Below are 13,102 nucleotides of genomic sequence, written 5' to 3'. Positions count from 1 at the left end.
GCGGGAATGATATTAAAACTAAGACAAAATTTTAATAATTGTAAATATTCCTGATGAATCCAACGCAAATGAGATTTTTTTCAATAAAATTGAATTTGTAATAAAGATTAAATTCAAACTCACTTCAGTCACAGACACTTCTTCAATTTCTCTTTTCTCAATTTTAATTGACAAAATTTTTTTCTTTTCGAATTAGATTCTGTTTTTTCGAAATATTATCTTTTCAGAAATTTTCATTTTCCTTTTTCTTCTTCAGAATCAATTTGAATCCAAATATTAGAATGATCTGTAAGCGTAATCCTCTTATAAATATTGATTTTACATATAAACTGGATATAACGTCAACTCTACTCCTCGTACAATCATACTTACTTCTTGTATAAGCTGAAGAAAGAAACGCAGATATCTCGTTAATCATCGTAAGAAATAGATGAATTTTATATGATCTAAGACATCTTACGATTGTAAAAAGCGATATTATACAGCAATCGCTTAATATTAATCACAACTCTTTTTTTCTTGTTACTAAAGTTTTGGTATCAACTCGTTGTTTAGCCAAAAAAATTAAGATATTTTTCTGTGTTTATCTCTCCCAGGAAACGGCTGAAAGATAATCAATCATCTATATGAATCTATATGAATGTGACATTAAGAATGTGATCTACTTGATGCTAAAAAAATGCTAAATACCTCGAAGCATTTGATCGACCAATCAGAATAAAGAATAAAGCATAAAGAATTTTATTGACCAATCAAAAGATGTTTCGCGAAATATTCGTAGCATCAAGTGGATCACATTCTAACGCATCCTGATTGCGAGACTTAAATATGTACCTGTCTTTATATTCCTTTCTAAATAGATAAAAACAGATACATATTTAAGTTTCGTTTAAAGCCAAAATAATGTTAGTACAACCGAGTTTAAATAAATCATAAATATGTTAATCCTTTTAGAATTAGGAAAAAATTTCATTTTAAATCGCTACATTAATCAGATTAATGAATTTGTATATTTTTTGGCAAATCACCTTAAATACGATATATCAAAAAGCTACACAACTTTATTTCATTTAGAATCCAACTTAAAGCTGTCATCTCGCGCCAGCCATATTGGCTGCGTTCAGCAAAAAAAGCAGCTTTGCAACTATGTAAAAATCTTTGATATGATTGGTTGATATGATTGCCATTAGTTTCTCGTGGATCTAAATGTATAAACCAATCATGTTAAAGAATTTTACACAGTTACAAAGCAGCTTTCCTGAACGCAGCCATTGTTTTATGACGTCATAGGCGAGGAATAACGTGCAACGTAACTTATTCACAACAAATAACTCTTTTCCGTTAAAATAATAATTTCGTGATCTTGAAACTCGTAAAATGTACAGAAATATTTGTTCGATCTGTTACGTAGAAATATAAAATAATTCCTTAAATAACGAATCATACTTCGTTTTTATTGGCACTTGTTTCTTACATTAAACCATAAATAATATGGTAATAATGCGTCTGATGGAATACAATCTGAATACAAAATCGAAATCAGGAAACAAAGACAAAAATGCGTGATAACGCAATACAAAAATTAGCTAAGGATGAGACACGTCCACTCCACACAACGGTCCGGAAACGACTCTTGGGTCTTATTCTTGAAACATATCGCATACGAAAATCCTATAATATATGTCACATAAACTATAGGATTTTCGTATAGATATGTTTCAAGAATAGAGGCCCAGAGTCTGGATTATATCTTAACCAAGGGCTGTTAGATTAAAATCTTGGGCCTAAAAATTAGTTAGAAAGGAAACTGCATACAACAAAAAAACGTATATGAGCGCACGTGCTTCTTTTTTGGCTGCGTCCACTTAACGCTCATAACGCTCATCATCTATTCTTTTTTAATATTTGACAACAAAGATGAAATGATTCTTTGTGGAAAATCTTTAGTAGAGAGAAGCGACAATTGGATCTTGTAACCAGCTACTCCACGATTGGCTGGCATCAATATGAGCAGATTTGGACATTGGCGACATTGATTGATGTTTGAATAGATGTTGGTGACATATGAGATTGGTGATAATTGTGCTTGAAATTAATATTATATACTTAAATTTATAAATTTGACGAAAAACTAAATTAAATTACTTTAATATTACAAAAATTAAAACGTTAACAATCAATTTCATATTCAGCTGCGTTCTAGCATTTGTTTCCACTTCTTTTTGACCAGTTTGCGCATATTTTTATTCTGCGCGCATGTGCCTCAACATTAAAATTTGAATATATATTTTTTTAAACTCGTTATTTAAATAAATATTTAATGCAACGTGATATTACTTTCGCAAATAAAAAATTAATGAGATTATTTGCATTTTCTCAGTATTCCAAATATTACATATAAAACCAACGCGTATCGTACAATTTTTATTTAAATAAAAATACATTTGTCAAATAATTAAAAGTATAAATATTATAAACACTTGTTACGCTAGCTTCAGCTATAGAAGCCTTTGCAGAGTATTCTTTAAATAATATATCGATTTAGATATATTTGCTAATATTTCTATCTTGTGCAGAGCGTGTCATATTTTGAGTATTTTCCCATTAGATCTGATGTTAAATAATGTAATATAATGCAATATGAATAATATAATAGTTAACAAGTTTCTGAATGATATTCTTACTCTCTCCGAACAATGGACATATAACGTTCCAACAGATAATATATGATTGAATCCATTTCAAATTGGATTTTTATTTAAACTTTTCAAATTATATTCTGTTGTTTTTTTTTTGTTACGTAGCGATAAAAACTTCGTCAATAAATTTTCTGAGAACTAAATCCCTACATTCTATTTTTATCACAGCTAAAGCACACTGTGTAAATAAAAGAATATCAAGATAATCTTCTCTTTCAGCATTTAATACATGTAAAAATTAAATGGCTTATGCATGATACAAAGTACGTGTTGGAATCAATCGCTTATGTAAAGCTACAAATCTCGATGTTACAATATAATTGTAAAAATTCATATTTTTTTAATCACATGCACTTGTATATGTATGTGTGTCTATGTATGTATATGTGTGTAAAGACTATAGAGATTTATTTTTACGAAAGCATACATATTTACAAATGCTTTGCATAAATATTGCCGCACACATAGAAATTACAGAATATTTCGTTTCGCTATATTGAAGACGAAACAGAACACTTTTTCTTAATAAACAAAAATTGTGTATTTTGCCATAATACACGTATAACAGGACTGTATAAATATATAAATAAATAAATAAGTTTTAAAAAGAATTTAGAAACTTTATGTCTCATAATAATTCAATGGATTTCCAGAAGACATTATTTACATTTTTAAGGGGTCTTGAGATGTGTTAGCATTCTTTTTATTTTTATCATGTCACACAATCTTTGCAGAAATATTCGTGTATCTAATTGTATATTAACACAACCATATATATATATATATATATATATATATATATAAAATCAAAATAAAGTCCCATTAATCGACTAAAGCAAAATGACAACAAATTAGAATAGTCTTTTTGTATATCATGGCCCTTAAAAATATGATTAGAAATATGTAATGATTCTATGAAAATGATACAAATTATGCAAGTTACTATTCAAAATAATTATGAATATGCTTGTTGCGGTACATTTTGTTATTGTGCCGAGTGTGTGTGTGTGCCATCATTTTATATTATAATAAAATTATTCGATATATAACATTCTCGAAAAGCTTCTCTAAATTAAGTTCAAAATGTTTTACGATGAATAGCCCGTATACCATCTTCATCGAATTCTCTTTTGCTCACCCACATTTTTTTGAAAGTGTCTAAAGACGCCAAAATGGATCCGCCAATCCAAGTGCTGTATAATCGTTCTTGAGGCGCGGATATCTATTAACAATAACATAGATAAATTTATAATGTTATTTTTGTGTAAACGTATTAAAAATTGTACTTGTATTTATTTTTTATTTATATTTTTCACATTTATTTTCTTACCCTTATTTTAATGTCTTTTGGTGACATCCTACGAATCTCTGACAGTAATCTATCACCAAAACCCTAAATAATAAATAAAAATTTTATCATATCGCAATTATTTTTTAAAATATAAATAAGTAATTTTTATATAGTCTTTATTTTATATATACTAGTGTACTTATTATATAGTACTTATTATATATACTAGTTTTTGTACTTACGCGGAATAATGTCGATCCTCCTGACAATACAATATTTTGGAACAGAACTTTTCTCAAATCCAAATCGGATTTTTGAATGGAATATGTTAATACTTCATGAAGGCCTTCACATTCTTCACCTATCAAGTCTGGTCTAAACAGCACTTCAGGTGCTCTAAATCGTGCTGGACCGATCTGACATTGAATGAGATGTGTATATAGAAAGTTTAAATTTGTTATTTCAAGATTATGTGTAATGCATGTATTATATGTAACATTTTTTTTAATTGCCAAATCAAATTATTTCATTACCTCCAGGTGACTACCATCAGGTAACACATATTGAAACTTCTCCGTTTCTATTGTTTCTTCTTTTTGAGGATTGCTGGCAAGGTAGCATGCACGCTCCTTAATTATTCTGACAATTTCAAATTCTGCTGTAGTCTTGAAATTAATACCTTCCTTGCGTAACAATAGCCTAAGATGCCTTGTAACATCACGTCCTGCTATATCAACTCGCATTATACTGTGAGGCATAGCAAAACCTTCATAAATAGGTACAGCATGTGTAACACCATCACCAGCATCTAGAACAACTCCTGTGGTTCTGCCTGTTGCATATCTAATAAATAACAAAGATAATTTTCATATAATCTCATAATCCAAATTATCAGATGTATATATAATATATAATAAATGTATATATATCCAAAGTTTTAATTTTATAATTATGACAAAATGTAACTTACAAGCTAAGTACTGCTTGCATAGAAACAAATAAAGCTGGAACATTAAATGTTTCGAAAAATATTTCAGCCGCCTTCTCACGATTCTTTCTGGGATTTAATGGTGCTTCTGTAAGTAAGACTGGATGCTCCTCACTAAATGTAGCTAACTGATCTTTACTATAAACATAAGACCAGATACGCTCCATGTCATTCCAATCTGTGACTACGCCATGTTCCATTGGATATCGAAGAGATAAAAGGCCACGATGTTCTTCTGCTATTGGACCCACAAACAGATCTCCTTCCAAAGCACCAGCCATAACACGTACATGTTTTGGCCTTCCAATGCTAGAAATTATGTATTAATTTTATTATTGATTGATAATGACAATGTTGTATATTGAATTAATTTAATCAATGTCAAATAAATAATTCAAAATTTTGCTACAAGTAATTCTATCGATTGAATCAACTGTCAATAAAGTTAATCGAAACCATCCTCGATATATATCATCGGAATACAGAATTTATTACAGTGACAGTGGCAGTAACCTCCAGAAACAGAAAGCACTGCCATGAATATCAATGATATTCTGCTACTTACTAATTTGGAAATCTGCATTTAGGTATTTGGTCGCCTGCGAAGCCTGCTTTGATCACGCCGGATCCCTGTACAGAACAAAATCAGATGCAATATTATTATTGATTCAAAATCGGAGAAAGGTTTACTTATCAATGACATCATCATTATTATCATCGTCATCAATCTGATTGTTGACGATATCAATGATGTTTCCGTTTCGTAAACAAAATCAAGACGTGATAAATGCAATACGGCAAGAAACGCGAAAAAAATGAACGTCATGCGACTCTTGAACGATAATTGTCACTTGTCATTCGATTGGCGACCGACAGTGTTGAAGTTTGACATGCTGCTGGCTTTCCAGAGACAAGAAATCTCGAACGGCGGTCACTTACGTTGTCGATAACCACCGGCTGATTGACGATCACATCATACGGCTCCATATTACGAAAACGGAATGTCCACGCGACTTTGTTTCGATCGAGACTTCACGACCGTAACCCCTAACAGGCACACACCTATCCTTCGAGCGAAGCGTCTGAAGGGAGTCAACAGCGATCCCGCTAATCGAGGATCGCTTCTCGAGCGTCGCGAGCAGGGATACCAACCACAACGAGGTTACGCTATGTCAAGTTAGGTTAATCGGATTAATTAAATTGGATTGGGTTGGCTTTTCTTCTCTTTCTTATATTTTGAATTTGACAAACTTGACAAATTGTGTATTATAAGCCTGGTTCGATTAGAAATATATAAATAAAAAAAAATATTAAAAGACTTATTGTAGAATAAATATATTTCATGTAATTACATTTTCACGTAATTCTAATAATACATCATTTTATGACGTTAACTCTTGAAAATGATTAAAATTCAAAACTCACTATCTTCTCTGATAACATCGGTAAGAATAATATTAAAAAGAAAAATAAATTCCAAAATCAAATTATATAAATTACAAAATATGAAGAAGACGAGCATCACCATTTTTATGTATATCCTTTTAAAAAAGAAATTAATATAATTAATAAATTGTGAAACTAATTTAATTAATTTATAATATAAAACTAATTTTTTAATCCTGTGAATACAATATAAGATGAATTAATTTTTCAATGTATAAATAATGTTTTATTGCAATATATCCAGACTACATTTATATTTTGATAATCATTTAAAATAATAACTAGATTAGCAAGAGCTCCTTTTTGCACAACCACAAAAATAAGTTATGATTCAAGCTATATCACAATGAACATAGCGTTTCCCCAAAAAGAGCTTAAGATTAGAATATACAAGTTTTTCAAGTGAATCACAGCCAGAATTTGAAATCTAGTCTCTTTTCCTCTTGATAATTATACAATATCATTACCCCGTTGTGCAATTTTATAAATTACAATATATTCACAATTTGTAACATTAACAAAATAAGAACAAGATACTTCATACAAAGAATGAAAATAAATAATTCTTTTATGTAAATAAAAAAATTATTTTTAAGAATACAGAATATTCCATCAAATCTGTCAAAAAGCATGTACGACAATATGTACAAAAATTACTGTATAGTATTTTTAAAATATTCTCTTATTTCTAGTACTTATATAAACAGTATAACACTTTTATCCGAGGAGGTCTAATTATTTTCAATTTATAGAATCCAAATTTAACTATCAGGCCATCTAGATGTCAAAAAATATTATCTTTCCAATTTTATATATATATATATATATATATATATATATATATATATATATATATATATATAAGCGTATTGCTTGACATGCTTACAAATGTTTCTCTTACAAATAAGACGATGATTTCCATTTAACATCATATAAAAGATAAAATGTAATATACATATACACAAAATAATAATTTAACATAATAGTTTTACAACTCGTTCTGTTTAATTTTATTACGAAGTGCTGTTAATAGAGCATGCAATAACTCTAAGTGAACACTTCTCAATGTCTTTTCAGTAATTCCATTTTTCATGAAATGGTGTGTGTGTGTGTGTGTGTGTGTGTGTGTGTGTGTGTGTGTGTGTGTGTGTGTGTGTGTGTGCGTGTGCGCGCGTATAGTTATATATACATGTATATATGTACATATGTATATATGTACATACATATGTCAGCATGACATTTAATATATTTCTGCCATAAGTAATACAACCAAAGAAGTCCAACCCGTAAAAGGATGGCTTCCTTTACCATTTCCTTCAGTACTGTCATAATGCTCCCACAAGTATCCGGTCTTTCTATACTGTCTAATAATATTCTGTATCAAATTTTTTCGCAACTCCTGGTATATTCTTTTCGCATTTTCCCGATACGGTCCTGTCACGTTAGAATAATGATACGCGGCCCGCACCGTCAAGTAATTCATGTTTATCCAGATGGGACCGCGCCAGTAAGGCGCATCGTGCTCCGTATTGTATTTCATATATAAGGGTGATGTTTTCGCGAGCGAGCGTAATCCATATTTCGTCCACAGTAAATCAGGATCACGTAGATCTTGCAATATTTTCCCCAATTGTGGCGAATCGGGTTCGATGATCTGCAAAATGAAAGGGAACAATGATACATATCCAAAGGTTGTGTCGACGAACTTGAAAGATGGATCCTCCAATACAACGCGCATCATTTCCGGCGGTTGTATGTTAGATTGCTGTTTATGAGGTGATGGTGGCGCAGGTTTCCGTAGAATCACCTTGTCGGTATGCAAACCGTAATCAGCATATGCTTGCGCGTTTGGCGACCAATGTAATTTATTCAATAAGTTATTGTCGGATAGATACTGGAATGTTTCCTGGTACTTCTTGGCAGAGTAACTCAATATTTCAGCGATTCTAGCTATAACGCGAGCGGCGAACGCAATCCAACAACGCAAGTCGACGTGACGCTCGACAACATTCGGATGAGAAGCCCTGGGATAATCATCCAAGCCGGATGTAAGCGTTTTAGGATTCAATTCTCTAGTAGTCGTCCCATCTCTGCCTCGCCATCTGTACGTACTAGGTAGATCGCCAACTTGTGTGACGTTGAACCATGAGAACCATGCCTGCAATCGTGGATATAGTTTGTCTAGCAATCGGAAATTACGGTTCAGCAAATCCTCCTCTTTATGCTGGAGCATAAAGTCTAGCGTTAAGAAAAATGTTGGCGGATTCGCATTCGTGTTAATCTGAGTTACAAATTCTCCGGGCACTTTAGCCAGAGCTTCCTGGCCCAGAATCATTTCTCTTGGAATCCAACCCTCGATATTCATCAAATCAAACCAATGACTTATAATATCTAATTCTATCTCCGTGTCCCAGGCTGAGATAAGTAAACCATGAAAACCTTCGTCCCACAGGAAACCACGCGGGAAAAAGCTCCTGCTTGGTACAGCGGTGTACAAAGGTGCTTTCCAGTAAGGCACAGGTCCCTGAGTATACATACTTTGTACCTGTGAAGCTCCATAAAAATAACCTATCGAACCTATAAGATTCGAGAATGCCATTTTCGCGAACGCTACTTCGTCGTCTGTATATCCCTTGGACTTCAGCTTAAAAACACTTTCAAATTTCTTCGAGAACGATTGTCTTTGTTCGTTAAGAGCCTCATCATAGTTCTTGCCCGTTAATTTATCTATCCTATTACTAAAACTGCCAGATTCATAACTGATTTCGATCTCAAAAGGGATTTTTCCTGTCACTTGAGTAGCGACAAAATTTGGATCCTTTTTCTTGCCTTCGGGCAGTAAAGATAGTTGTTCGCCAGCTAAAACTACATGTTTCTCCATGGATCCCTTCTGAGTTGCAACACGAAGATTTTGTAAAACCGTTTCTTTCAATACATTTAGACCAGGAGTAACTGTTGCCAAAAAGGAATGTTCTTCTATAGTGCCGTTTATTAAGTTTACATTTATAATGAAAGATCCCAATCCTTGGGTATTTCCTTCGATTCCCGTCAAACGATTGTAATCCCCTAAATTAGCCTTTATCCAACCTTTCGTGCCTTCCTCAATAGCGGTATAAAATAACAGCGATATCTCTTCTCCATTTCGTTCTCTTTCTGATGACACTGCAATTCTCGCAGTCCAATCACCACCATGATATCCTCCAGGCTTTTTCACGAATGTTGTTCTTATAGTTACAGCATTATCTACTATTTCCTGAACGCCAAATGTTCGCCCGTCATGTTCTAGCCATGCATATCTAGCATTTAAACAACAATTAGTCACATTGATAAAATCTTTATCTGATTCAAAAAGATTTTGATTACGATACCTGTCTAATTTATCGCCTTGCTCACACCAATGTCTGAAACCACTTCCATCATGACGTAGAAAACGTGGAAAATACCACATTAAACCAGTCACCAAGGAATGCGGATCTCTTGTTTTTAAACCGAAATATACACCAGGTCGATAGGTACCCCAATATCTATCGGGGACATCCAATCCAGATGTAGTAACTAGCTAATTTTTAAACAATACTTCAGTTATAATAAATTTATGAATATTGATTGTATATACACATACAAAAATATCTTATTTATATTGCAATTTCTTAAAATGACTAAATATTCTACATGCCTTTTCTACATCATATGGAGTATTAACTCTGGTTTCAAGATATCCCTTATATCCGAACCAAGCAGCAACAGCAATGCATACAGCAGCGATCATAAAATTTATCGGTAATTGTAAACTCTTATTTGTCTTAACCGAGTTTGTGTTTGCAGGCTTGACTTTTATTTTAGCAGGTTTCTCTTGCACTCTACCTTTCGCCATTTTAATCTCTCTGAAATAAAGAAGTTGAGACAATATTCTTATTACTAGCTAGCAAGTACAATAGATGGAATAATTTAAAATAAAAACATCTACAATTTTTATTGAAAAAAATATATATATATTTTGTGTGTGCGCGCGCGTGCACACACAACACACACACACACACACACACACACACACACACATACACACACACACACGTATACATGCAGCTTTTACATTTCAGAATTATTTTTATCAAAAAGGTTTAATTTTCTTTCATTTCCTCAATCGCTTTTTTATTCTTATTCAAAATCGCTCGTCAAATTGAACGACTTTTTGAATACTCCATATATCCCTTAATTTATCAAGCGACGCTGTTAATTAATTATTCGTAAATATACATTAATGCCTAGTTGCCGTGCAGCAACATACAATATATTAGTTTAGTAATATACAAAGAAAAAAAATTAATGAGCAAATTTATCAAGTTTGGTATCAACATCAACAAAATCCTTCGAGAGAAAGATGACATAAAAGATTCATCAATTGCGGTTTCGAAGTTCAGGTTGTCAACGGCAAACAAATCTTGCGTAGCGAATTAAAGTACCTTTAAAGTACGGAATGTGGTCTCTCTCTCTTTCTTTCTCTCCTCCCTCGCAGTATCAGAGAACTCGTGATCGCTGATGTTCTCCCCGACATATGGCACACGGCAACTTAGGTTATCTTCCGTCGGCCGCCTCTCGCGCCGCTTATGAAAATCTCACGATAAAAGTTACGGAACGGTCAAGTATGAATGTAGCCGAAGTATGAATGTAGCTCTTCATAACTTCACGACTTCGTCGATGTCGTATCTCGAGATAAGACATTCGATTTTTTGAAGAAGCAAATCGACATTGATTCAAAAAGAAATGCACAATAAGAATTATTTCTTTTTCCTCCTTTGGGATATTAAAAAAATTAGACTCGTGTAATAAAGGCAGATTTCTGAAATGCTATTAACAGGAAATTTCTCGGTTTAAGAGAAAGGATGCAAAATTTGTAGCGTTCTCCTCTGGCTGCACTATCGCTTACTAGTGCAATACTGGGACAGTGTAGCGTGTTTCCATGGCTGGTGATGGGCAAACTTAGACTGGTGTCCCATGGCGCGAAATCCACAGCGGAACGGAACGCGCGAACCAATCACAGCAAAAGAACGAACAGAATGAATGAGTTTTTCTTTTGATAAAGAAGAAGACGATGAAAAATTTATTATTAAATTAGAAAGATTAAATTAAATTAAATAAATTAATTTTTTCATTAATTAAATTAATTAATTTAATTAAATTTATTATTAAATTTATTATTTATTTTATCGAATACAAATTCTATGCAACTTAAAACTGCCGCAAGTTCGTGCTCTGAAATAAACACGACAGCATGAAGTGTGTACATACATATACCACTTGAGTGCAGTGCAGCGCTTACACACCACTGGTGCTACACCAAACACGCTCTCAGTGCGTTCCAAGGGAAAATGCTATTATACTACACCGCAGCCATGGAAACACATTACACCGAATAAATTTGCCCAGCTATGGAAACATGTTACACTGTCCGAGTGTTGCACTAGTGGGCGATAGTGCAGCCAACGCTATTATTTTGCTGTAATGTCTTTTTGAAACAAAATATATTCAAAAGCAATATTAACTGCGATAAATAAATAGTAACATAAAACGTAATATTGTGCGAAAAGACATTATACTTCCTTTTTTGTTGCTTGATTTAAATTATTAATATTTTCTTTCTCTTTGTTTAGATTAATCAATAAATGGAAGATATTTTCGAGGATTTATCTTTTCTACTTGGATGCTCTAAGAAGAATTGTAATTTTTAATATTTAAAATTATTAAATTGTTGTAATATTTAAATTTAATATTTAAAGGTATTAAATTTTGTACATATATATTTTATTGTTTATTATAGTTTATATTTGTTTCTGTATGTAAATGTATTTGTATATTCGTGATTAATGTAAATATATATTAAATTTAATTATACAATGATAATAATTATTTTCCTATAATAAATTAAGAAAAATAATAAATTTTCCGATAGCAATGATGTCACAATTTAAATATCTGCAAAACGACAGAGTCTGCTCGATTTCTGCTAGTCACATAGAATGTCAAGGTTCTGTTAACAAAATGTTAGCCTCGAATGCGACCTCAGATGAGGTCAGTCTGCTAACATTTTTTGATCAAATCTTGCCATCAAGTCTGCCGACATTCTGCTAACATTTTGCTAACTGAGTATGAAATCGGGACAAACTATGTTCTCTTCCTCGTTACTCATATCTTTCTTTTTCATTCTTTTTCTGGAATGATTATATTTTGATGGGTTGTTTTTCCTAAATAAATTCTTTTTGAATAGTTTGGAAAAAAATGAATGATTTCTTTGTAATTTTGATATTGCTCGTAACTTTTAATACTATTTTTCAAAATCGAACGATCAAATCGTTATTTATTCATTTTTAAAGAGATTAAAAAAAGAATCATAAAAATTAATTAATTCTGAAAAAAAATAGATAAACATTAAGAAATACGTAATTTTTCTATAAGAAAGCGCTTTTAAATTTTTTCGTATTATCCCGTGTTTTCCCACAATAATCTACCTTCTTTTATTTTAAATCAAAACAGATACAGGATATTAAATGGCAAATGAAATAAAACAATAAATGAAATAAATTTTCTACTTAATTACGCAGGAAATAATCAATTTTTGTTTTTTTTTCTATATCAATGTTTCGATAATCGCTAATACACCCCCTCTCTTAACAAATTACG

General features: G+C 32.0%; 2 protein-coding genes across 3 annotated transcripts; both read right to left on the bottom strand.

Moving 5' to 3' along the window:
- Positions 1 to 2,907: 2,907 nt before the first annotated feature.
- Arp1 (Actin-related protein 1) lies at positions 2,908 to 6,095 on the bottom strand. Its single transcript, XM_011640447.3, has 7 exons — positions 5,918 to 6,095; positions 5,544 to 5,608; positions 4,961 to 5,287; positions 4,524 to 4,833; positions 4,233 to 4,406; positions 4,030 to 4,092; positions 2,908 to 3,921 (listed from the first exon to the last, which is right to left on the bottom strand). The coding sequence occupies exons 1-7, from the start codon at positions 5,963 to 5,965 to the stop codon at positions 3,778 to 3,780; spliced, it is 1,131 nt and encodes a 376-aa protein (XP_011638749.1). The 5' UTR covers positions 5,966 to 6,095; the 3' UTR covers positions 2,908 to 3,777.
- A 532-nt stretch (positions 6,096 to 6,627) lies between these two features.
- GCS1 (mannosyl-oligosaccharide glucosidase) lies at positions 6,628 to 11,350 on the bottom strand. 2 transcript variants are annotated; one of them, XM_011640445.3, is made up of 4 exons: positions 10,888 to 11,350; positions 10,101 to 10,308; positions 9,793 to 9,983; positions 6,628 to 9,720 (listed from the first exon to the last, which is right to left on the bottom strand). In XM_011640445.3, exons 2-4 carry the CDS (start codon positions 10,296 to 10,298, stop codon positions 7,665 to 7,667), a joined length of 2,445 nt encoding a protein of 814 aa, XP_011638747.2. In that variant the 5' UTR covers positions 10,299 to 10,308; positions 10,888 to 11,350; the 3' UTR covers positions 6,628 to 7,664. The 2 variants fall into 2 exon arrangements, with proteins under 2 accessions (XP_011638747.2, XP_088927825.1); XM_089071699.1 differs by lacking the exon at positions 10,888 to 11,350 and having other exon boundaries at positions 9,793 to 9,979; positions 10,101 to 10,242.
- Positions 11,351 to 13,102: the final 1,752 nt, after the last annotated feature.

The sequence above is a fragment of the Pogonomyrmex barbatus genome, unplaced genomic scaffold (assembly GCF_055798465.1).
Source record: "Pogonomyrmex barbatus isolate J1 unplaced genomic scaffold, ASM5579846v1 scaffold12, whole genome shotgun sequence".
NCBI lineage: Eukaryota > Metazoa > Arthropoda > Insecta > Hymenoptera > Formicidae > Pogonomyrmex > Pogonomyrmex barbatus.
The sequence above is the reverse complement of the archived record's forward strand: the minus strand, read 5'-3'. Positions and strand labels throughout refer to the sequence as shown.